The sequence below is a fragment of the Ictidomys tridecemlineatus genome, chromosome 1 (genome assembly GCF_052094955.1).
Source record: "Ictidomys tridecemlineatus isolate mIctTri1 chromosome 1, mIctTri1.hap1, whole genome shotgun sequence".
Classification (NCBI taxonomy): Eukaryota; Metazoa; Chordata; class Mammalia; order Rodentia; family Sciuridae; genus Ictidomys; species Ictidomys tridecemlineatus.
Window position 1 is genome coordinate 91,786,850 of NC_135477.1, and position 26,867 is coordinate 91,813,716.

At 34.3% G+C, this 26,867-nt stretch overlaps 1 protein-coding gene across 14 annotated transcripts in view; it reads left to right on the top strand.

Moving 5' to 3' along the window:
* The window catches only part of Atg10 (autophagy related 10), a 263,608-nt gene that overhangs the window by 31,582 nt on the left and 205,159 nt on the right, over positions 1 to 26,867 (top strand). For 5 of the 14 annotated variants that reach the window (XM_078044575.1, XM_078044545.1, XM_078044569.1 and 2 more), the window contains one exon: positions 13,070 to 13,139. The exons of 7 other annotated variants lie outside the window; for them this stretch is intronic. In XM_078044575.1, the coding sequence (XP_077900701.1) occupies positions 13,070 to 13,139 (70 nt within the window). Of the gene's footprint in view, positions 1 to 12,687; positions 12,825 to 13,069; positions 13,140 to 26,867 lie in introns of all 14 variants that reach the window. 2 more of the 14 variants (XM_078044607.1, XM_078044592.1) reach the window with 1 other exon arrangement.

Consider the following 26,867-nt stretch of genomic DNA (forward strand, 5'->3'; position numbering starts at 1 on the left):
AACAATTAGCACAAAAGCAATTAGTATTTTAGTCTCTGAAAATCATGAAGGCAGTAACTCAATCATATCAGTGAAAAACAGATCAAGTTTATCAATGTGGGAGGATAGGAAGATTTGTAGGTCTATGAGAGCAGGCTCAAATTAACTCAGAACAAACTTGCAACTCTAGAGTCCTTTGTGATCATCATTATTAGACACTCCCTCAGAAGAACTCTTCCTTTATAGCCTCCAGCTTTATTTCTTTTGGTAGGGCTGACAAATATACATCTTTAAGTTATATTTAAAAAAAAACATTGTTTTTTCTTTGTAAATGTCCATGTAGGATTGTGTTTAGGCTAAACTCTCCTTCCAGGTGTTTGAGACCAAGTTAGTCAAAACTGACCTGTTATTGTCTACTCTTAAAAGTCAGTTAGAGATCACTTAGGGGTGTGTGCAAAGCTTCTTGGCTCCTTTAGCTTTCCTTTACCAGTTGGTGTCATCTGACAGGATGGGTTAGAGTCTTGTTGATCATATGTGGCTTCTCTTGGAAGCATCAGGGATATTTCCATCTCTGATGACCCTCCTCTTTGTAGAATGTGCACTAACTGGCTTCCTATTCTCTACAGTCCTCTTGAGCTCCCTGATTGGCAGATCAGGTGACTTTCCAGAGTTGCAGGGCCCAGAGAGGGATCCCATCATTTTTCTGTGTCCTGGCTGAGCTTAGAGGGCAATGGACAAAACTTTGGCTGTTTTTTCCCTGGCCCTTTTACTTCCTTGACTTTGGTCTCCAAGTTTTTGGTTTTAAATATTCATCAGGCCATTTTCATCCGTCTTAAAGTGGAAGTAACAGGTAATAACTTCACTATATATAGTTCTACAATGCCGGGTGTGTTGGCACATGCCTGTAATCTCAGCAGCTCAAGAGGCTGAGGCAGGAGGATCACAAGTTCAAAGCCATCCTTAGCAACAGCAAGTTGCTAAGCATCTCAGTAATACCCTGTCTCTAAATAAAATACAAAATAGGACTGGAGATGTGGTTCAGTGGTTGAGTATCCTGAAGTCAATCCCTGGTACCACCCCTCAAAAAATATATATTTCTGCAGTTACCCCTTTCATTTAATTGGGGTTAGTATTAGTCCTGGAAGCCAGCACTATATACTCTCTGTCCTATAGGTGATGGCTTATTACAAATTAACTCATGCTGTTTTATCATAAACAGTACCTCTGTAAAACACTAACAGAAAACTGTTATAAAGTTTACAAGGAAAACACAAAATGAAATTAACAGAGCAAAAACATATTCAATTTGTATAATAGCTATGAACCAAGAAAAGTTTTTATAATCTTAAACCTTTACTTAGTTATGTATTATATCCCCTGTTTATTTGGAGATCACAGTAATCTTTACAACAATAATTGATCTTTTGAGCACAATTTTAAATGAACTAAACTCTAGCCTATTTTGGAGCCATTCCAACATGAAGTAAGGTGAGAGGCAGAGCCTTATCTCAGGTAAGGTGGGGCTCTTGACAAATAACACGATACATTACATCTGAAACATGAATCAAACAAAGACTAGGAGAGTTTTTAACTTTCTTTTAGTGGAAAAAGTGGCAAAATGTTTCCATGTTTACAATGTCACCTTTAAACAGATCAGGCTCTCCTATTACTCTCCAAAAATACATTTAAATTCCAATTCCAGTGTGAAGAGTAACACAAAATCATATACATAACTTATTGACAACAGGTTACTTTATCCAGTTATAAAACATCAAATGACATGAATAAATACCAACAAATTTGTTATTTCTATATAAATCCAAAACTATTGCTATGAATAATTTTAGTTTGGAGAACACCAGCTTGGCAAAGTGCTCTCCCTAAGCTTTACAATTCACTAAGTTTAACTTAAAAATACCATTTAGAAACAATAGTGTATGGTAACTGTAGTCATAGATCTGCAAGGATTAGCAGTGCTAGCAAAAGTCCAGAGGCTGTGATTCTCAAAGAAGTACTTCTTTTTTTTCTTACTTTTTTTTAGTTGTAGATAGATATACAATATCTTTATTTATTTGCATGTGATGCTGAGGATTGAACCCAGTGCCTCACATGTATTCAGCCCACAGAAATACTTCTTAATATGTTATTTGCCTTTGGTTGATTTCCAGATCTCTAAAATGATTATTTTTAACAATTTTATCTAACTTTATAGTTATTTGATAGAGAAAAGGATTTGAAGTCCTGAATTTGAAGTTCTGCTTCTTGAGACTACATAATGGTTGTTATTTGTATTTTTCCTAAAAACTTGTTCATTTGAATATATTTTATATCACTTCATTTTGTGATTTGCAAGGTTTAGTGTTTTGCCTAGAATCACTATGTATTTCTTTGAGATTAAATTTAAGCATCATCTACTTCAGTAGGCAACTGTGACCTTTCAAATTTGGCTTAGGTACTCCTCCCCTGTTTTTTCATGGAATTTACATATAGTCTTGTACCTGATTATCTATATGCCTGCCTAATTGCTAATGTAGTCTGAGAGCTCCTAGAGAGTAAGGACTATTCTCTTTTATACATCCTTGGTGCTTAGCATATATGTGTTTAATTGAATCAAAATATTATAAACTGCAAGGAGTTCAGTCAATTTTTTAAAAATTTCTGTAAATACATTCCATTTTATAATATATTGTTTGAAATGAGTGGGTTATTTAGTGGCACTTAAAAACCTATTTATTTTAGAATTTATTAAGTAGTAAAATTCTTTTTTAGTGGAATGACCTTTCAGGTTAATATTACTATGTAATGTCATCATGACCTATAGGCTGCTAAATTGGTAAATTTGTTGATCTTTTAGCAGTGCTTGACAGAATTTACCATTCTTTCCTTCTTGATATATTTCCTTCATTTGATGTCTGCATTGTCTTGGTTTACCTTCTATTTTATGCTTAATACCTTTTCAGTCTCCTTTGCCATATCTTTTTCCCACAACTTCATAATATTAGGGCTTGGCTCAGTTCTGTGTCTTATTCTCATGACCCCAGTAATCTCATCATTTAAATGCTATCTAAATACCAATTAATCTCAAATGTATACCCACTGCCCAGATTTCTCTCCTAAATTTCAGATTCATGAGGCCAACTTCTTACTTTCATTGGGGCTTACAAAATGATACCCTGAATTCCAAAGAATGATGACTTTGAACTAAAGGAGCAATATGCCTCTCTCTGCCACCCGTCTACTGAGTATACTAATCATTACTCTTCAAAGCACAGGGAGGGGCTTCCTCTGAAGCCTTCCTTCCCAGAAGGAGTACAATTGAGATGGCACTTCATTAACCAGGAAAGATTAACCTGAAGAAAGAAGAGACTCAAATTCTTCATTCCCAGGACACTCTAATACATGACCAGGCAGCTGTGAGCGACTACCTGGGAAACTTTATATACTTAATAAGACAAGCCATGCTTTGCATTCTTCTCCTTATCTCTCCTGTAGCTTCTTACAAATCTCCAGGATACTCTACGCCCTTCCCTATCCAGTCTCTCTTCTTCTCCAGAGATTATTTAAGCCTCAGCCATCTGGACCTCAAGGGAGTATAATACGTTGTGTTTGAGTTCCATGCTGTGATTTTCCTTTCATGCACTTTAATCAATTTGTTATGTCTTTTTTTTTCCCTCTCATTAATCTGCCAGTACATTGGCAGTTCATTTCAGTGAACCTTCAAAGGGCAGAGGGGAAATTTCCCTTTGTCCCCACTTGACATTTCTGCTTTGATGTCTCTACTTAGATCCCAAAGTCAACATGTCCAAAATAAAGCCTTTATTTCCACACTTCCCCCCAATTTCTCACCTACCACCATCCAAACTAATCTCTGAGTTTGTGACAACTCCACTCACCCAGTTGCTCAAGCTATTGAAATTATCCTTAACTTCATTTCCCAAAGCATTGGGAAATCTTGTTTTATCTTCCCCTCCTAATATCCAGAATTAGACCATTTATCTTTTCTGCTACCACCCTGGTATAAGCTACCACTAGTGTTCACTAGGATCACTTTTGTAATGATCTTCTTGCTTTCACTTCTGCCTTCTTATAGCTTGGCCGCTTAAAAATACAAGTCATATTGTGTTACTTCTTAACTCAAAGTAAAAGCCAAAGTGTTACAGTTCTACAAACTGTTCAATCAACTCTCTTCCCCACCCTTTTTACTATCCTGACTTCACTTCCTATTTCATAACCATCTAGACACAATAACCTCCCTTGCTATTTGTCACATGTCAGACAAATGCTCTTGCCTTGGGGTCACTGAGTTGACTGGTCTTCCATCTAGATTGTTCTTATTATACATGTGGCTATCTCCCTTAGGTCTTTCATGTCATTGCTCACATATTGTATTCTTAATGAAACCTTACTGACCACCTTATTTAATGTTTCAAACCACCCGGCTTTTACCTGGCAGCCTCATTCACACCACTGATTCCTCTTGTTCCACTCTTCTCTCTCTCTCTTTCTTTCTTTGTACTGTAGCTTGAACCTAGGCTGCTTAACTATTGAGCCACATTCCCAGCCCTTTCTATTCTTTATCTTGAGATAGGGTGTTGCTGAGTTGCTTAGGGCCTCTTTAAGTTGCTAAGGTTGGCTTTGAACTCGAGATACTCTACTTCACTGGGATTACAGGCTTGAGCCACCATGCTCAGCTGTACTTTGCTTTTTCTCTTACTACTATTCACCTTAAACATGTTCTGTGTAATTTACTTATCTATTATAGTCATCCTTTAGTGTTTTTTTTTAACCCTGCTCAGTCTGTTAGGAAAGGGATCTTTTTTTTGTTTGTTTGTTGATATGCCCAAAGCAAGTAGAATATCATGGTCATAAAGAAAGTGTGTAAATAAATATTTGCTAAGTGAATGATTGGATATCTGATTGTCCAGAAAAATTTTAAATTCACAAATTTTCTCAAGAATTTTATTAGACAAAGATTTTATTTTGTTTGAAAGTTTTTGAGAAATTAAAAAATGCCAGTGTTCCTTTATGTTCTTTAATTGATGAATTAGGATCCATGAAAACATCATAGCATTTTCATAAAAATTTAATAAGTATCTTTCAAATAACCTCTTCAGGGCAGTCTTTTTAATAAAACTAGCATTTTTGTAGAAATGGAATTTTTCTATAATGATATGCAGTATAGTGGAATTTAGTGCATACTTTAGATTTAAAAATAACCATGTAACAGTGTGTTGAGTGGGGCCTTTTTATCTTGTTCCAGAATTACAGCTGAAACCCTAAGCTGAAGACAAAAGTCTCTAAGAAACTAATTTTCTATATTTGGGTTTCTATGAATAATCTACAAGCCACTGGGGCCAGAAACTTGCCTGCAGAAACTGCCCCTAGGAACCACTCCTGTAGAATTGTAATCTCCCATCCCATCCCAATAGGAGCATAGGTCTCACCGGAGGGGTATTCACTGTTCTTAATGACTATTTCCTCCCTTCTAAAGCCTACTTTTATTCTTCAAATAACTACTAGTGAAGAGTATGGGGTGCCTGCAGGTATGGAGTATGGGTAGCCATTTCACTGCTTCCTTGGATATTTGCTTAGCTATGGATTTATTGATTTGCTCTTTTCTGCCTGAGCAGTGGTAGAGTTGAGAGCAATGGTGGGGCTAAAGGTGAGGGGAAAGGATACTATTTAATCTGTTTTACTGGCTGCTTCATAGAGGAGCTAGGCTTGACCTGTGTTTTTCTATGTCTTGCTTAAGAATGCTGGTAGCCAAATAAAGGGACTTCAGCAGTGGTAGAGGGAGAATGCTGACTGCCCGAATAAAGGTAAAATGTACCAGGGTAGGTCTCCTTGCAGGAGCCTTGGAAGAACCCCACAATCACCCTGAGGAAGCTAGCAGTTATGTGTTTGCCCCATGAAAGGATTTGGATACCCAGTTAGTGTCAGCCAGAGAAGCAATGGCAAACAAGGAGGACTATGATTTTATCCAGCTAAGGCCAGAGAAGACCCTCCCTCCTTCTAATTCTCAAGTCATGGGCTCCCAGAATTAGTGAAGGGTAAGCAATTTTTCTGAGTAAGATCATGTTGCATTTCTCCATTCCAAGCTGCTAAGTATGTGGGTTAAACCATAGAGAGAAAAGTATTTTGAATTTGAGACTAAAGTCTTTTAAGTATTAAAAATAATAATATAATTGGGTCTTAATATCTGAAGGATAGAGTTCTAACAACTGGAAACATCTAAAAAGTTATGAATGGGACCATGTTGTTTAAAGATTCTCAATATATATTAGTTAGGTTTTTGCTGATCAATAAACTATTACAAACCCAGTGACTTGAAACAACAACTATTTATTATTTCTTAGAAGCCTACCTCCTGCCCCCACCTTTTGGGTGCTGGGGATTGAACCTAGGGGCACATTACCATTGAGCTACATCCTCATCCCCCCACCCCCCGCCTTTTTTTTCCCCCTTGAGACAGGGCCTTGTAATGTTGCCTAGGCTGCATCAAATTTGCAGACCTTTTGCCTCAGCCTTCTGAGTTGCTGAGATTATAGGTATGTGCCATAGCACCTGGCAGAAGTGTACACATTGGTTGGATAGTTTTGCTGATCTGTAGCAGACTCAGTTGATATCTTCTGGGATTGTTTATGTATTTGCAGTGAACTGAGAGTTGGCATGGGGTGGCTGGTCTGGGATAGCCTCATTTGGCATGATTCTGCTTGGTTTTACCTTCTCTCCTGCTATCCTGAGCCTGCTATCATTGTGGTGGCAAGGGTTCAAAGGGAGGAACTCTCTTAGACCTTTACTTGAGCTTTTCACAGAGGCCAGTCTCTGAGTTAGTAATGGGAAGGCAATGCCAAAAGGCGTGGAGTCCCTTGCTTCATAGGGAGACATGAAATTTAGGATCACTAACTGAATGTGCCACACTTACCAGGTGGGAAAGGACATTCCCTACATGAAAGTTAAGGACAGTTATTAGAAAAGATAAAACCATTTTGTATTTGTATTCTGAGGAGTAGAGACTCTTTAGTATATAGGTTGCAATTGATTTGGACTATATAGGTTTCTAAGACAGAAATCATTTATTTTTATATTCTTTCTCAATATATGAGTTTAACAAGTTAATTTTTTAAGCATCTTCATTTTTAAATTTAGGATGTCATGCTAAATATGAATATATATAATGTACTTAATATTTAAGAATTAATACCTAAATTTGTTATTTCTAGAGAAAGCTGTAGACACAAAATTCATGGCATTTGGAATTGAATTCCAAGAAAAATAACAAGGAAAATGGCAAGTGATTGCTTCTGGAGAGGCTGACCATAGTATGTGGAAAGATGAGAAAGGGGTTGGTGACTTTTGTTATGTAGGTACATTTGTGTGTATATTAATTTTTAAAGTATGTGATGTATTACTTTGGTTAAAATGAGTAATAATTTTTAAAGAACAAAGTCCATTTTCTAAACACTATGCTGTTGTTTGCACATGATGTTTCATTTGATTTAACCTTCACAGTATCTTCATGAATGCCTTTCTTATTTCTACTTTAGATGAGGCATGTAGGCTTAGAGAAATTAAATGACTTGTTCAAAATTTCATAATCTTTATGTTCAAGTCAGTCAAGATTAGAAAAAGGCATGTATGCTTCTGAAGACTATCAGTTTAACTCCTAACTTTTAATTTGATATTCCAGTATTCATTGACTGAGTCAATAATCATTGACTGATTTTAATCTGCTCCATAGAGCTATTGTGCAACCAACAGAAACAATGGAACTAAAATATATATGTATCTATATATAAATATATATAAAACTTATATGTATAAATATATGAAATATATCTGTATATATACACATATATATGTACATATATATAAAATTTCATACAATATAAGTGTAAGGAGAAATATACATATACAAATATGTATAAAGAAATATATTTATATTTACAATCAAAATGCAGTTGCTTCATATCAACATCTAGTCTTGAAATGGAAAAATAGCAGTTGGGCAAATTTTTCCAGTGAGAATATGATGAATATTCAGCATGATTCAATTTCCCTAAGGAAAATTATTTTTATTTAATCTTGTTAAGTATTATATTAGATACTTAGATTTCAGATGCTGGATTGAAGGAGCATATATAGTTTTTTTTAAGTATACTTGTAGTATTAGAAAAGCATTTATTAATAAAATTGACTAAAAAGAACTGATCTGTTTTCACAAGTTTTCCAAGTTACCAATTTCCAGCTGTATTATCCTACTTTAGGTGTTAATTTTGACATAAACTTCATATACTAATTGCCTTTAACAGATGCCATAGATATTTATTGCAAAATGTCATTGAAAAGACAGATTTAATATATTAGTTTAGTACACATAGTGATTTAAAGATTAGAATACATTAAATAAACTGTGTCAAAATTATAAATAAACTAAAATGAGTAAAATTATCCTTAAATTGCTAGACAAGTCTTCACATTTAATGTTACATTAATGAGTTTTGTACAGAGACTGTTTAGAATAAAAACCTTTTCATCAGATGTTGCACATATGCTTTCACTGTTTGTTTTTCTTCAAAGTAAAACTTAATGAAACAGCTAATAAAACCCAATTTTGCTCCTGATTCTTGAAAGAAACAAGCCCTTGAAGTGCACCCGCTGTTTATTCTTTTGCACTGGTTTTTGCTACTTTTCACCATGTAAATTTTCCAGTAATGGAAAACAGTCAAAGCTATAAACCTTTTCTTCCAAGTTTTATAAACCCAGTGTTTATTTCTTATTTGTAGAGTGATTGCACAATGGAGACATGCTTTGCACACATACAGAGAAGTTTTGTCTCAGATCTTCATGTTCACCTCCTGCTGGCTTCACAGGGGTATGAAGCATGTGCATTTAAATGGATCTTTATTATGTAAATAACCAAGAACCATAATAGGGGCTTTAACTAACGGAAAGAAGAGAGAGAGAGAGAGAGAGAGAGAGAACGCAAGAGAGGGGGGGGGGAAGAGAGGTGTTTCAAAGTGAAAGGCATGTATGAGACACCAACCCTGTTACTAAATTTCAAAGTGTGTTAGATTGGTGAGTAGTTTGTGAAAAAGGATCAGCTTCTACAATTAGGAGTCTATAGAAGGTAGATGTCTATGAATTCCACGTGGTGTTTTCACAAGCAGAACATGTACCATTCTAGCTTCTTTCTATAGAGGATTGTTTGGTGACAAGGCAAGGTGAATATTTGGGCTAGGATGAGATTATATTTTAGGGCAATATTACTCAAAAGGTGGTCCTCAGTTGGTATCAGTGCAAGAGATGAGTACAGAAACTGACAGTGAGTGGATAGAAACTATTAAGCAATTTGTTGGAGTGATTTTATGTCTATCAAGTCTAATAAATGGATTAGGGCTTGCAGTTTGTACATTTTAGATTTTTATTTCATTTTTTCCTAGTAATTCATTTTTAGTGTTTTTCACAAAAGTATGTCTACAACAGATTGGAAATAAAAATCTTGATCTTTCACCACAGATGGTTTGAAAAGCATTTTGGTGAAGGATAAGATTTTCAAATGTTGATTTATGTCCTCTTGCCCTGTAATATGACGTTAGGTTTTAAACTATGAGCAAAGAGAAAAGACCATCATTTATAATTCCAGTTTCCTAAGAAAACAGCTTGATGACACTGAATGTTTAATAAGCTAAAGTTTGGTAGTAGAACCTGAAGAGAGAGATTCTGTGTTTCTCTGAAGGGCAAGTCCATATACTCCAGTGACCACTGAGTGGGTGTTGGTGTTGACATTTTTATACAAGTATTATGAAGGCTGGGTAGGATTTGTACCTCAATGGAGGTGGGCTGTTGCCAAAATGAGACTTTAAAAATTGGGACAGCTTTTCAAGTGGAGGAAAGGGAAGAACAGAGAAAACTGAATTATCTACTTTGTGGTCCTTTAGAAGGGGAAGTTGGGAACTTTGGGACATCAAAGGACATTGTGTAGGTCTTGACAACGAAGTGGAAATAGAAATGGGAGAGCATCAATGACAAGTTTCATTTACTTCTCAGCTTCACCTAGGATATATCTTAGTGCTACTAAAAATCACAAGGCGTGCCTCTTTGGTATGTATTTTATTCATTGCTGATACCTGCACAAGCAATCAGAATATAAAACTGAGATTAATGTGTTATATAACCTTGGGTCATAAAAATGTTCGTAAGTCATAGAAATAGAGGCACAGAGTTAGAAGGTCATATAATTCACCTTGTTCCAGACATTGCTTCTATTAAGTCTGCTTATGATGCATTAGCTTTTTGTGGTGACTCTGTGGGTTCTGCCTATGAGGGTGGGGTATGATGGAAGGGAAATGTCCTTGGGTACAGCATAAGAAGCAGAAGTCCAAAGCCCTGGTTGAACTAGAATGAGATTTACCTGAGGATTGTCTAAAGGCATATAGAGTCTGACAGAGATGAGAGACTTATCAGGGACAAAACTGAAAACTGGGGATTAGAATTTTCTGATTGCTATATCTTATCATATTGCTGTGTGACAGGTTACAGGTGGGCTCAAAATACTAATGGTTGTAATCCATTAATAGTGTTTTCTACAACCATTCAGAAATTTATGGTAGTTGAAATGATATTTGAATACAATTTGAAGAACTCCCTATGTGAACTCTCAAAATTCTCTGATTATTTTGAACTAAAAACTTTAGTTTAGCAATTGGAGCCAGGAAGTTTCTGTAGTAGCCAGACCACATAGTATCTACTCTTGACCTTGGAATTTGAGTCATCCCAGTCTGTCTAATTATATACTTGTGATAAACTTGTTATCAGTAATTATTTCTTATTAAAATATGATAAAATATATACAACTTAAAACTTAACATTTTAACCATTTAAAATTTTTTTTAAAATATGATAAAAATGATAAAATTTACCATATTAACCATTTTTTAGTATAAGGTTCATTGGCATTAACACATTAACATCATTGTGCAACCATCATCACCATCCTTCTCCAGAACTTTCTCATCCTCCCCACTGAACTCTGCACCCAACAGCTATTCCCCATTCCCCTCCCTACTTTCTGGAAGCCACCATTACACTTTCTATTTGAAAGAATTTCACTACCTTTGGTACCAATCATAAGTGGAATCATTTGTCCTTTAGACTGGTTTGTTTTATTTAGTATTAAATTATTTTATTATTATTTTATTAATTAATAAACCTCAAGGTTCATCTGTATTGTAATGTGTCAGAATTTCCTTCCACTTTTAGGTTGAATAATATTCCATTCTATATATGTATATACATATCCCACATTTATTTGTTTGTTTATTTATTTATACTGGGGATTGAACTTGGGCACTTGACCACTGAGCCACATCCCCAAGCCTATTTTGTATTTTATTTAGAGACAGGGTCTCACTGAGTTGCTTAGCACCTTGCTTTTGCTGAGGCTGGCTTTGAACTAGCAATCCTCCTGTCTGAGACTCTCAAACCACTGGGATTACAGGCATGTGCCACCATGCCCTGCCCACATTCTATTTATATGTTCATCAGCAGATGAACATATAAATTCATTTGGGTTGCTTCCATCTTTTAAAATTTCACTTTTTAACGTATATAAAATGTTTGTATTTTATTTCAATTTTGTTTCCTATTGATATAATTTAATAATTTTGCTGAAATGATGTATTTATAATTTTTTATTACTTTTATTACCATTTCCTTCACTCTTTCCTTCTCTCTGTCTCTTTCTTTCTGTACTGGGAATGGAACCCAGAGGTGCCCTACCACTGAGCTACATCCGCATCCCTTTTCATATTTTATTTTGAGACCTAGCCTTGCTAAGTTGCTGAGGGCCTCTCTAAGTTGTTGAGGCTGGCCTCAAACTTGAATTCTTCCTGCTGCCTCAGCTTCTCTTACTAGGATTATACGTGTGTGCCACTGCATCCAGCACTTTTATTACCATTTTCTTATACTAAGTATTGCCAAGTTACTTGTTATTTCTTTTTTGGTACTGGGGATTTAACCCAGGGTACTTAACTATACGGAGCCTCATCCCCAGCACTTTTTTTTTCCATTTTTTTTTATTGTTGGTTGTTCAAAACATTACATAGTTCTTGATATATCATATTTCACACTTTGATTCAAGTGGGTTATGAACTCCCATTTTTACCCCGTATACAGATTGCAGAATCACATCAGTTACACTTCCATTGATTTACATATTGCCATACTAGTGTCTGTTGTATTCTGCTGCCTTTCCTATCCTCTACTATCCCCCCTCCCCTCCCCTCCCCTCCCCTCTTCTCTTCTCTCTCTACCCCCTCTACTGTAATTCATTTCTCCCCCTTGTATTATTTTTCCCTTTCCCCTCACTTCTTCTTGTATGTAATTTTGTATAACCCTGAGGGTCTCCTTCCATTTCCATGCATTTTTCCTTCTCTCTCCCTTTCCCTCCCACTTCTCATCCCTGTTTAATGTTAATCTTCTTCTCATGCTCTTCGTCCCTACTCTGTTCTTAGTTACTCTCCTTATATCAAAGAAGACATTTGGCATTTGTTTTTTAGGGATTGGCTAGCTTCACTTAGCATAATCTGCTCTAATGCCATCCATTTCCCTCCAAATTCTATGATTTTGTCATTTTTTAATGCAGAGTAATACTCCATTGTGTATAAATGCCACATTTTTTTTTTTTTATCCATTCGTCTATTGAAGGGCATCTAGAGGACCTGAACAGACACTTCTCAGAGGAGGACATACAATCAATCAACAAGTACATGAAAAAATGCTCACCATCTCTAGCAGTCAGAGAAATGCAAATCAAAACTACCCTAAGATACCATCTCACTCCAGTAAGATTGGCAGCCATTATGAAGTCAAACAACAACAAGTGCTGGAGAGAATGTGGGGAAAAGGGTACACTTGTTCATTGTTGGTGGGACTGCAAATTGGTGCAGCCAATTTGGAAAGCAGTATGGAGATTTCTTTTCTTTTTTTTTTTTTTAAGAGTTGGTTGAATAAAGAGAGAGGGAGGGAGGGAGGGAGAGAGAGAGAGAGAGAGAGAGAGAGAGAGAATTTAAATATTTTATTTTTTTAGTTATTGGCAGACACAACATCTTTGTTGGTATGTGGTACGGAGGATCGAACCCAGGCCGCACGCATGCCAGGTGAGTGCACTACCTACCACTGAGCCACATCTCCAGCCAGTATGGAGATTTCTTGGAAAGCTGGGAATGGAACCACCATTTGACCCAGCTATTCCCCTTCTCGGTCTATTCCCTAAAGACCTAAAAAGAGCATGCTACAGGGACACTGCTACATCGATGTTCATAGCAGCACAATTCACAATAGCAAGACTGTGGAACCCAGCACTTTTTTGTATTTTATTTAGAGACAGCGTCTTGCTGAGTTGCTTAGGGTCTCACTAAGTTGCCAAGGCTGACTTTAAACTCGAGATCCTCCTGCTTCAGCCTCCCAGGCTGCTGGGATTTTAGGTGTGTACCACCACACCCAGCTGATTTTGTTACTTCTTGGTATACTTAACTTTATTAAACTTTATTTACTTAGGTTTTTAACAGTCAAAACCACATTCCTTTTTTTTTTTTTTTGTACTGGAATTTAACGAACTTGATGTAACACTCTTGATAGAATTTCATAATGAGGAGACAGGCAAGTGGTACAGGCCTATAAATTCAGTGTCTCTGAAGGTTGAGGCAAGAAGATTGCAAGTTCAAGGCCAGTCTCAGTAACTTAGGCCCTATGCAATTTAGCAAGACATTGTCTCAAAACAAAAACAGCCAGGCGCAGTGGTGCATGACTATAATCCCAGCAGCTGGGAAGGCTGAGACAGAAGGATTGCCAGCCTCAGCAAAAGTGAGGCACTAAGTAACTCAGTGAGACCCTATCTCTAAATAAAATACAAAATAGGGCTGGGGATATGGTTCAGTGGTTGGATGCCCCTGAGGTCAATCCCCAGTATACCCCCACCAAAACACAAATAAACAAACAAACAAAAACCCTCCCAAAACAACAACAAAAAAAAACAAAACAAAGAAGAACTGGGGATATAGTTTAGTCATAAAGTGCCCTTAAATTCAATTTCCAGTAAAAAAAAATTGTAATAAATTATATTTGTTTTTCAAAATTAAAAATATATTTATTTCTAAAAATTAAGTAATAAATAAAATTAATTATATTGATTTATAAACAGATCTTCTAACTTCAGAAGATAAACTTATCAAAATATTTTTAATTGCACATGAATTATGCCTTATTTGTTAGTCCTCCCTTATTCATGAGTGATATATTCCGAGACCATGAGTGACATTAAGTGACCTCTGACTATGTATGAGTTTCAATACTATCCTTATTTTTTGGGCATCCATTTATTGTCAGGAATACATTCCAAAAAATGTATCATTAGATGATTTTATTATTTTGCAAGTGTTTGTTAACTTGTATTTACATAAACCTGAATGGTCTAGCCTACTGCACACCTAGGTTATATGGGATATCTTACTGCTTCTAGGCTATAAACCTCTACTGTACCAATACGTCAGCAACTACAACATAATAGTAAGTATTTATGTATCTAAAATTATCTAAACATAGAAAAGGTATAATAAAAACACTATATGATGGAATTTTTCAGCTTTAATATAATCTTATGGGGCCACTGTTGTATATGCTGCATATTGTTGAACAAAACATTATTATGCAACACATGACTGTATGTGGATGTTCTTTGACTTATGATAGGGTTATGCCCAATAAACTCACCATAAATTGAAAACATCTTAAGTTGAAAATGCATTTAATACATCTAACCTACCAAACATCATAGCTTAGCACACAGTGCACTAGAGTACACAGTACACTTAGGATCTGTGACTTACTGGGAGCTACGGTTCACTGCTACTTTCTAGCATTTCAAGAGAATATCACACCATATATTGCTACCTCTTAAAAAGGTAAAAAATTAAAACTTGAAGTGTAATTTCTATTGAATGTGTCTGTCTTTCTCATTATCACAAAGTTGAAAAATGGTTAAGTCAAGCAAGCCATCATACGCTAAGGACCATCTATAATTTTTCCCTATAAATATGTATCTATGATAAAGTTTAATTTATAATTTAGGCACAGTAAGAAATTAATAATAATCATCAAACAAAATAATTATAACAATGTACTGTAGTAAAGGTATGTGAAGGTAGCCTCTTTCTCTTTTAAAATATTGTATTTTATTCATCCTTCTTGTGATTATGTGAGATTATGTCATGCCTATGTGATGAGATGAAGTGAGGCAAATGATATAGTGTTATTTTTCCAAAAGAGTTTTGAACAGGTGCACTGATAATCAGGTGCACTGTTAGTAGTACCTAACAGGTAGGCAGCACATACAGCATGGCTATACTGAATAATGGGATGATTCACATCTTGGGCAGGATAAAGCAAGGTTTGTATCACATTGCTCAGAATAGCATGCAATTAAAATTTATTATGTTTCTTTTTTATTTTTTAGTACCAGGGATTGAAAGTAGGTGCATTTAACCACTGAGCCACATCCCCAGCCCTTCTTATGTCTTTTTATTTTGAGACACGGTCTTGCTAAATTGCTTAGGGCCACACTGAATTTCTGAGGCTGGTTTTGAACTTGCAATCCTCCAGCCTCAGCCTCCCATGCTCTGGGTGTGTGCCACCATGCCCGGCTGATTATGTTTCTTTTGAAATTTTCCATTTTTATGTTTTTGGACTGTGATTTGACTGTGGGTAACTGAAACTGTAGAAAGTGAAACTGCAGATAAGGGGGAATTATGGTGCCATCATTCCTTAGTATCTCTGGAGGATTGGTTCTAGGACCCCCATGGATACCCAAATTTATGGATGGTTAAGTCTTTTATATACAACATGGCATACTATTTGCATATAATCCATGCACATCCTCCTATATACTTTTAAGCATATCTAGATTATTTATAATACCTAAGACAATATAAATGCTCTGTGAATGTTTGTTATACTGTATTGTTTAGGGAATAGTGGCCAGAAAGGGGAAAACAAATAAACAAACAAAAACCTTCCTTGTACATATCAGTTCAGTAAGACAGTTGTTTTTTTTTACAAATATTTTCACTCCAAGGTTGGTTGAATCCACAGATATGGTAACCAGGGACACAGAGAGCTGATTATAAACACTTTGTGAATATTCAAAGTATTAATTTGTGAAGTAAACAGAAACTAATGATCAATTGTTTGAATTTTAATGAAATTCTTTTTAAAAACTTTTTTTAATTTATATATGACAGTGGAATGCATTACAATTCTTATTACACATATAGAGCACAATTTTTCATGTCTCTGGTTGTGAAGGCAAAAGTTTCCATATCCTTGTAAATAGATTTTATGAAGCTGTAGAAGCTTATAGGCCCCATTAGTTCTTTATATTTCAAAAAGATTTAATTTTTACAGATATTGTACTTACTTGTTTAAAAATACTTTTTTTGTTGTCAATGGACTTTATTTTACTTATTTATATGCGGTGATGAGAATCGAACCCAGTGCCTCACACATGCTAGGCAAGCACTCTACCACTGAGCTACAACCCCAGCCTGTTACTTTTAAAAATTATTAGATAACTTTTAATTAATACTAGAAAGCAATCGGATTTCCAGGTGCAGTGGCACACACTTGTAGTCCTAGCAACTCAGGTGTCTGAGAGGGGACGATCACAAGTTTGAATCCAATTTTAGTAATTTAGTGAGGCCTAAGCAACTTAAGCACTAAGATATAGCTTAGGGGTAAAGCACCCTTGGGGTTCAAACCCTAGTATCCACCCCCTCCCCCCCCCCAAAAAAAAGTAAGCAGTGAGCAATTAGATCATAAGATGAACACAATTGTCTAAAAAGTTAAAGTCATTAATTAGGAAATGAAATGACAGTCATCTCAAATTTGGGTGTGTGTGCTAAGTGTCTCTGCCTAGATGACTTACTGGCAGGGAAAGGTAATAGGAGAACAAGGTGTCAAGCAAACTGCACTGGCACCTCACCATAAAAACATATCAGGGAAAGAATCTGAATATTTTAACTTTCTGCAAAAGCAACACAAAAAACCAAAGCTTTTTTTCTTTTTTTAATTGGTTCCAGCCAAGTTAGATTAAGTGCAATAAACCAATTACATACGAGCTCATACCTTTAAAAGCTAAAGCCAAACTGCTTTCAAACAAGGATGGAAACCCTCATTTTACTTTTCTATTATATGGAAATTGTTTGAAGTCAATAAAGCAAAAGACATGGAGAAGGTGGCATTCTAAAATAATACTAGCAAATGTATTGATGATTTGTGTAACGACATAAAGACAATATTAATCCAGATTGCTATTAGGTGGAGCAGTTTTTATTTTAGATAGATGAATCTACACACCTTAGTAACTGCTAAATTATAGCACAAGTTAGAATTCCTAAAGAGAAATGCTGGGAAGAATATCAACTCTCTGTAAAGAACACAAATTACTGGGGATAAAATATTGAAGGTGGTAAACTCATACTTTGAAATAAATAAGGCATGATTGAAACCTGCTTGAATTTATATACTGATGGGGTCACTTCAGTGACAGGAAGGCATAATGACATCACAACAAGACTCATTGTGAAAACATGGAGGGAGATTCATATAATAATGTTTTTCACAGAAAATCTGTTGTACAGTAGTTTGCTTGTGAGTTCCAGAGTCTCATGTATCTAATCTAATGAGAATCTAAGACAGCTAAAGCTGCTTTGCTCACATAGGTTTGCAGCTGTATGTGAAGAATTGGGAATACAACTTCTACTGTTTTGTACTAAAGTACAGTGGATATCCAAGGAAATTTTTTTCCAAAGTTTATGAACATGATGGAGAATTGGAGCTCTTTTGGTCAATTTTACTTTGAAACTTTTTTAAAAGACAGATATGGGCTTGAAAAAACTGTTTAATTAGCTGAATGAATGAACGTAATAAGAAAATGTCAAGACCTCATGATATTTTATGTCAAAGGCAAAATTTGGTCTTAGAAATTTGAGGTTAAAAATTATTCACTCTTGGCACTTAGTTTGTGTCACAGTTTGAGCAGTAAAAAATATTAAGTAAAGCAATATTAATATTAAATATATTAATATTAATATTAAAAATATTGAGAAAACCTGCATCATTGGTTTGAAATGGATGATTTCAGTTGTATTCATAATTTATGTAAGAAATTTTCATATTACTTTTGTCAAAGAAAGTAAAGGAATATTTATTTGATTTACTAAATGATGACATGTTTGACATATAATTCAGATTTGAATTATCCAAATTCTGATTAATAATGAGAAAGTTGTTTCCATCACTTAGAGAAAAATAATAACTATTCATCTCTATAAAAACAGAAAGTAGATTAGTCATTGCCTGGGTCTGGTATAGGAATGGGGATTGACTATAATTATACAATATAAGGAAAAGATAATTAAGATTTTTTTCACCAAGTTTCATATAAATACTACCAGATTCCTTCTAGTTTACCTGATTATATTGTTCAAATATGAATTTTTATGTATGTCATGCAGTGAAAAAGTTTAGGTAGCACTGGGCTGAATCATATGACAATCTAGAATGCAGAGGCAATAATGTCAACTGTATAGCTCCTAAATTCTGCAGCTGACAAATTTCAAGAATGGAATAAAGAGCCAGGATAGAGAGAGGGAAAAGTTTTAGGAAATAAATTTGCAAACTAGGCATGTGTGATGGGTCAGGGTCTGATGTGTCTTATGTCTTAGTGATGTCATGGTTAGGATCAGTAGTAGTGGGGATGGGAAGAGGAGGAGGACTATGAGCCAAATTAAGTGGCACTAAGCCAAGTAGCTTTCTAATGGCTTCTGAATAATAGAGCAGATATAGTTTATCCCAATCCTTTCTAACTCAGTCGTGGGGATTGGTCGAAATAAGTTAACTCTTGAAATCTATTTTTTTTAAAAAACCCACTCATTAATGATTACCTTCTATCAAGTTCTATTCTAAGTGTTTTTCATGTATTAACTCAGTTTATATTAATAATGGTTGTTAATAGTCGCCATTATTATTCTTGTTTTATTTATTTGTGGCAGAACTGGAATATGAACTCCGGTAGTTTGGCTTTCAAGTTGGTGGACTTGATCAACTGCTCCATTGCTTTTCAGGTCTATAGTTACATTACTAACCTCCACTCTTCTTGTCAGCTCTCATCTCTGGTCTTAAGATAGACTATTCTTAGCCTTCACTTCTTCTATAGAAGATGTGGCCTACATCTATATGATGCATTGTAAGGCTTCCTCAGAGACTATGACTTGGATGTGGGTATCATCTTACTTCCTTATCTGTGGAAAAGATGAGGAATATAGTTTGACTTCAAAATGTTAGTAGAACATTTACTCTGCAACAGCCCATGATCTATGTATCTGTGCTTTAGAATATGGTAGCTACTAGCCACATATGACTATTCAAATTGAAATTTAAATAAAGTAAAAGACAATAAAATGAAAATATTGGTTTCCTAATTGTACTGGCTACATTTCATTGGAAATTATCTAGTTTTGGACAGCTTAAATAACATTTCCATTATCAAATATGATTTTATTGAACAATAGCATTCTAATTTGTTCATCTCCCCAAATTGGCCATATCAAAAATAAGAGCTCATTTCCTCTTGGTTTCTAACTTCTCATTTTGCTGTATTTCCAACTGGCCCCATGGATTCTGGCCTTTCTTCTATTGCAAAAGACAGTGATACCAGAAATTTATATATATAATTTTTTTTCATTGTTGGCCATTAGTTGCTGGTTCATACAAGATTTGTTTCCTTTAAAATATCTCTGTATTACTGTTGTCCTTACTCTTTACTTATCTTACAAATATAACAATTACAAACTGAGTTCTAAAAATTCCCTACATGACAGCCTAGCACACTTGGGCTGTTAGTGAACTTGAAGGCATTTAGTTCTTTTTATTAAAATGGTGCTTAGTGTTAAGAAGGGGTTCCTGCATTGGTTTAGTTGGATTCTTTAGCCTAACTTTAGGATTTTATTTTTATTCATGCCAAGTATCATCTTATTTTTGCCTGTTGTGATTTTTAAACTATTAAATCATAATTGGATCACCTAAAAACCCATTATTATTATTATTATTATACCCAGTTTTGATAAACATGGCTTTGTGGGTTTACTAAAAAGATCACATTCTACTTACCTCTTTTTCCTTCTGTCTTTCTTCCTTTCCTTTCCTTTCTTCCCCAGCTACCCTCCTCTTCCTTCCCTTCCTTTCTTCTTTACTTTATTTGAAAGTGTTACCAGATTAGCAGGATGCTTTAGAAGTAGTGAGTTTGATCTGAGCCAATTTATTTAAAATGTTTCAGAAATGGATAAATATGTGAGTAAGCACTGTGTAAATCTTATCAAATTTGAAGAAACTGACAATATTTAATCTGGAGAAAGAGACTATTTTAGATACTCAAAGGACTATGTTGAGTTAGCAATATAGATTAGAAAAAGTTATTGTTTTGGAGGAAAAGTTATCAAGGTTAGTTATAAAAAATATAGTGTGTTATTAGTGTACTCAGGGGAACATACATTGGTTATGAACACCTCGGTGCAACACCAAATAAGAGGTAACTGTAGGATATTTCCATTCTCTTGACCACAAAAGTGAAGTGAGCCAAAAAACACAGTGGGAATTAAACGAACCAGGGTTAAGTTTTCATTAAAGGCTGTGCTGTGCATTTACCACTCCTGGTTGCCTTGACAACGGGGCTCCCTCGCATGCTAATGACATTGTAATGAGAAAAAGAAACATGCAAATGCAGTAAATAGTAATTAGAGGCAGAGCCATACATGGAGTAGTGAACTCTACCTTGGGAAGGTCTGGGAGGAGCTGGTGAAAGGTTTGTTCTAAAAACAAAGAAAGAGGTGTAAGAGAAGGACTTTGAGTTATGTATAAAAGGACTAAATGGAGCCTGCATAACACATACTCTAGCATTTATTTCCTACAAATACCTACCAGTGTTTCTCCAGCAGAATTTAGTTTGTCAGAAGTCATGTAGTTGTACGTGCACATTGTCTTATTCTACCTGTTGACATCCCTGTGTGGAAAGAATCCTAGCTGAACTTTGGCTTAAGTTTGGAGCAACTGTAGTAGCTGGCTAGTTATAATGCCCTCTCTTCCCATACTGGGCAGGGCTGGGCCTGCTTAGACAAGGCTGTGGAGCCAGAGAATGTAGCCAAAAGTCTGTCTTCATAAAGAGAGAGACTTAATTCCATGTTGCTTTAGACATGGAATAGGACCAGTGAGTGACTATTAGTTAATATAAGGTATAATTGACATGTTATTATGTCACTGGAAATTTGTAAGGTCCTGCCTCTCTCAGGTGTGATAGACAGGGTCTTTGAGTTGCATCAATGGTTGGAGTCTAAAAATCATTGCTCAGTTTCATTCTTTTTATTTCATTTTGTTTAGGCTCTTTGATTTTTATTGACATATCTGTTTTTCTTGGAAGTGGCAAGAAAAAGTTATATTGCCTGTTTCACATTATCTCAATTCCTTGGTTAATTTTTTTGGCATCTGTTGAACCATAGGTCATTGAATAAAAATTCTCAGGAATAGTCATTGAGATCCACAAATTTTACTATTCTTTTTCATGTTTCAATTTAAAACAATGGCTAAGATTTTCACACAGAAACCATATATATCTTTGTAAAAAGTTTGTGTTAGCATATTATTAAAAATTCAAGTAACTTAGAAGTATATGTAAGGATTGGAGATGTAGTTCAGTGGGAGGGCATTTGACTAATAAGCATGAAGTCCTGGGTTTTATCCTCACCACTGTAAAAAAAAAAAATGTTTTGTTTTGTTTTGTTCGTGGGGTTGAACCCAGGGTCTCATGCATGCTAAGCATGTATTCCACCACTGAGCTATAGCCCCACCCCCATATATGGTAAGATATTTTTAAGTCCTTTCAGCCTGCTTGCCAACTCCCAAACCCAAACTTTTTAGAGATAACTACTGTTAATAATTTGAGGAGTGAACTTCAAAGCTCTTCCTGTGTAGTTCTATGTGTTATTATAGATGATAATATACAGTATTAAGACATTACTAATGGCTAACACTTATTGAGTGTATTGCTATATGCCAGACACTGTTCACACCTTTTCTTTGGAATATTAATCCATGTAATCCTTCAAATCTTCCTTTGAGGGAAGGGGAAAGGAAGTCCAAGAGAAGTTAAGAAACTTGTCCAAGTGGCATGCCAAATTTATATGCCAGAAATCTGCTTTAGAGCTTGTGCTTTCTCTCACCTCGTTATCCTATCTGCTCTGGGGTAACATATGCATGTATGTTTTTCTATATATTTGGTATCAATGGTTCTATGTAATGATTCTTCAAGTAGTTTATTTAATATTTTAGAAGTAATTCTATATCAGCAACTTTCCTCTGCTAGCTTTTAAAAGTTGTCATGTTTTATTCTCTTATTTAGATGTGCCATTATTTGAACACTTCCCTATTGACAGGCATTTAATTTATTATTGTAAATGAAACTTTAATAAATATACAAGTAATACAATTTTATGCATACCTATATATTTATGAAGAATAGATCAAAGTGGAATTGCTGAATGAGAGAATATTCTCACTTTATATTTAATAAGTAATGCAAAATTAGCACAATTATCACTTCCTTCCTAAACAATCTTTGCCTGGCTTCTGGTATACTCCCTCTCTATTTCCTCCCACCTCAATGTTGCTCCTTCTTGACTTGTTCCTCCTTATCTCCCAGCTATTAAATATTGAAATGTCTCATGGCTTAATCTTTTGTCTTCTCTTTTCTAATTCTCCAATTAAATACTCTGCAGGAGCGCTTACCCAGTTCTTTGGCTTTAGATTATATATATTACTAGTATATTTATTAAAGTTTCATTTAAAAAAAATATATATATAAAATTATATAATTTATAGTTTTAGTGCCTGTCTTTCTTTCTTGTCCCTGGACTTCAGGCTTTTAAATCCATTAGCCTAATTGACATTACATTTGAATGTCTACTAGACATTGCTAATTTAACTCATTTTTACCTCCTTCCCCAAGCTCTAACTGCTTCTTCCACATTATGCATATCTTAGTAAATATTAGCTTCCAGTTGTTCAGAAATAAGAACCTGGAGTTATCCTTGACTTCTTTCTCCTATAGCCCCTGTGAAACCCATTAGTAAATCTCAGTAACTGGATTTATTTATTTTTATTATGCTTAAAATCACCTGCTGTACATGTGAAGGCAAGAACTTCTATTTTGTTCATTGTTATAGTCTTAGAGCTTAGTATAGTTCATTGCATGAGGGAGATGCTCAGTATTTGTGGGATTAATGAATAAATTAGAAAATGGATATTTCCTTCCAGACAGACTGTACCAATTTACATTTCTATCAAAAAGTATAAGAAGCCAGGCATGTTGGTACAGTCCTGTGATCCATGTGACTCAAGAAGATCATACATTTGAGGCCAGCCTCAGCAACTCATTGAGACCCTCAGCAATTTAGCAAGAATTTGTCTATAAATAAATAAATTTATTTTTAAAAAGGACTGGTGGTAAAGCATTTACTACGTTCAATCCCAGGACAAAAACAAAACAAAACAAAAACAAAAAAGAAAAAGTATTAGAAATATGCCCCTTTTCTCAGATACTCTATAAAATTGGATATCACTGTTATTTTTATTCTCAAAGAAAAATGAGATTATTTTGATACATTTTTCTCATTACTGCTGAGAATATATTCATACACTTATTGTTAATTGGTAGTTTTTTTTAGAAACATCTTGTTTATGTTCTTTATCTGTTTAACTGTGGTTCATTTATATTTTTATATTGATATGTAAGAGTAACATATTATGATTATAACCTTTCATTTCCTGTGTGTATTCCAAATATTTTTCCCAGTCCATCACTTTTCTCTTAACTATGTTAGCAGTACCAGTTGTCATGTAGAAGTTTCTAATTTTTAATGAATCTTCCAGTCTTTTGCTTTATGACTGAGTTGGGTGTTTTGTTCAGGAAATCCTTCCCAACTTCTTTTTTACTATCATTATTTATTTTTATTTTTTCCCCAACTTCTAAACTATGAAAACATTCTCTTGTATTTTCCTCCAGATGTTTATTACTTTATTTTTTATATTTAGGGCTTTAATCCATGTGGATTTTATTTTCCAAGATTGTGTGATGTGGTAATGTAGCTTATTACTAGTGAGAAGAATAACTTCATATTGATTATTTGACTCATCCATTCTTACATCTCTTATCCAAAATTCTTTATCATATATTAAATTCTGACATATTTGGTGTTCTGTTCGACTTCTTTTCTATTCCCTGACTTGCTTTTCTTATCTGTCATAATAAGATACGTTTTAGTTGTTACCAATGCTATTTAGTTGATTTTGACGTCGTTGTTCTGTTTTTTAAAAAAGTCTTATACATTTTCTTTTTCAGGTAAATCTTGTATATATTTTTTCATTTTATCGTGCTGGGAATTGAACCCAGGGTCTTCCACATGCTAGGCTAGTACTCTACCACTGAGCTACATTCCTAGCTAAATGAATTTGACAATCATTTTATATGTTTCATAAAAAGCTTAGAACTTTTTCATGTCCATAAAATTATGGAGTTTTCTCCTTCTGCCTCTTCCCCATGCTAGGATTAAACCCAGGCAAGTATTTCATTATTGAGCTACATCCCCAGCCCTTTTTATTTTATTTTACCTCCAGGTTGGCATTAAACTTGTAAAATTCTCATGCCTCAACCTTCTGAATATATGAGTTTATAAGTGTGTACTCTTGTGCCCAGCTGTAGTGTTCTCTTGATATAATGATAGGCATTTTCCTGAATATTTGACAATTTTTGTTCATATTGGGAAGGATATATATATTACTCATAATTTTAACTGGTTGTTGCTATAATTGTAAAAGTTACTGATTTACATATGTTAACATTTTTCTTGGTCAATCTCTGAAACTGCTGAGAATTATATTAATTATTAATTACTCTATTATTTACTCTATTTTTTAGAACATTCTCTTAGATTATGTAAATAAATCATCTGTAATTTTATCTTAAACTATTTGGATCTCTTTTTTTATAAGGCTTAATTGTATTCTAGTAAATCTAAAATTTCAGTCATGTCAGTTCTTTGCTTTAATTGAAATGTTCATACTTAATCATTAAGTATATTTGTTGTAATTTTTTATTAGTTTTTCTTCATCAACTTAAGAGAAATCTATTTGTAGTTTTAAGAGATTTTTTAAAAGCAAAGTAGTGGGAGTATGGAGTTCTGTTGTATTTTTCTAGTAACTACCAGATAATGATATGTATTTCCCCAATAATTTATTATTTATAGATATCAAACAGATAGATTTCTTATGTTGGACCATCCTTGTGTTTTTATTGTAAATCTTACTTGCTACATGATGCATTATGCACTTACATGCTTTTTATTTCATTCTGATACTATCTCACTTAATATTGCCTTGATATTCTTATTTTTAATTCTTAAATACAATTTTCATTTATTTATTTTTAGTTCTTTATGTAGTAAATTATTTTTTGGTTGCTTAAGCAATGTTCTCTGGCTAACCTAAACCAAAACAGGAATTTATTCAGGATATGAAGTATCTTAGCCTGAGTCTCCTCAAGAGAAAATAAATATCTTAAAATATTTATAATTAAACTATAATGATCTGGGTACAGTGACACACACTGGTAATCCCAGTAACTCAAGAGGTTGAGGCAGAAGGATTACAAATTGAGGCCAGCCTAGGCAACATAGTGGAACACTGTCTAAAACAAGAGTGAGAAAAGAAAAGGCGGCATTTTGTGAGCCACTATTCTATTTTGGAATAATTTCACCATAAGCACATGGAATAAAATGAATAATAATATAAACATCTTGTCATGGCTAATAAATGCATGTATGATCTGACTCAACCGTTTTACTCTCTCTCACATGTACCAAATTCATTCCAGCTGCAGGATTTTGTACTAGTTGTTTCCTCTGTTTAGAATTCCTTTTCTTTAAATCACTGCATGGTTTATATGTTTACTTTATTTAGATATATATTTTACTCAAATTTTAACATTTCTGAGAGATTTTCTGTGACTATTTGCCTGAAAAGATTTCTTTTTATGCCTTTCCAATATCTATTTTATTTTAATCTTCAGTGACCTTATCACTTTGACATAATATTATATCAACTTTTCTTTATAATGTGTCTGCTTTAATTTAGCTCATGTTCTATGAAGGCAGAGGTGTTTTGTTGTTTTCATTGTAAGTTGTCAATGTTTTAAGATTATATATTTTACTGTTTATGTGTTTGTTTTCTATTCCCCATAACAAAATACTCTTGCCAGGGCAGAAATTATGTTTGTTTTCCTGTGGCTTCAGTAGTACGCAGAACATAATAAACATTCAGTAACTAATTTTGGATATATGAATGAGTTTAGATGTAATACAAAGGAACTATGATTTTTGAGATATTTGTCACATATTTACCTCTTATTTTCCAAACAGAGGTACCTCAAAATTGGTAACAAACATTTGGTAGTATTTCAAATGTAAGAGAGTAACTGAGTAATAAATGCATAAGATGCACATAATTAACAAATAAAAAAGGAAAAATACAAAAATTTGACTAATCATATAGTAAATGAAATACATTAGAAATATGGAAATAAATTTGAATTGTTCTTAGATTAATTAGCTCCAAAAATCCTTGAAATTGGATAAAACACAAGATGATATTTAGGACTCTACTTACAAGGTTTTTAGGTCATTTAATATTCCACAGTTCACTATGCTCTATTTATTTATTCAGTATTT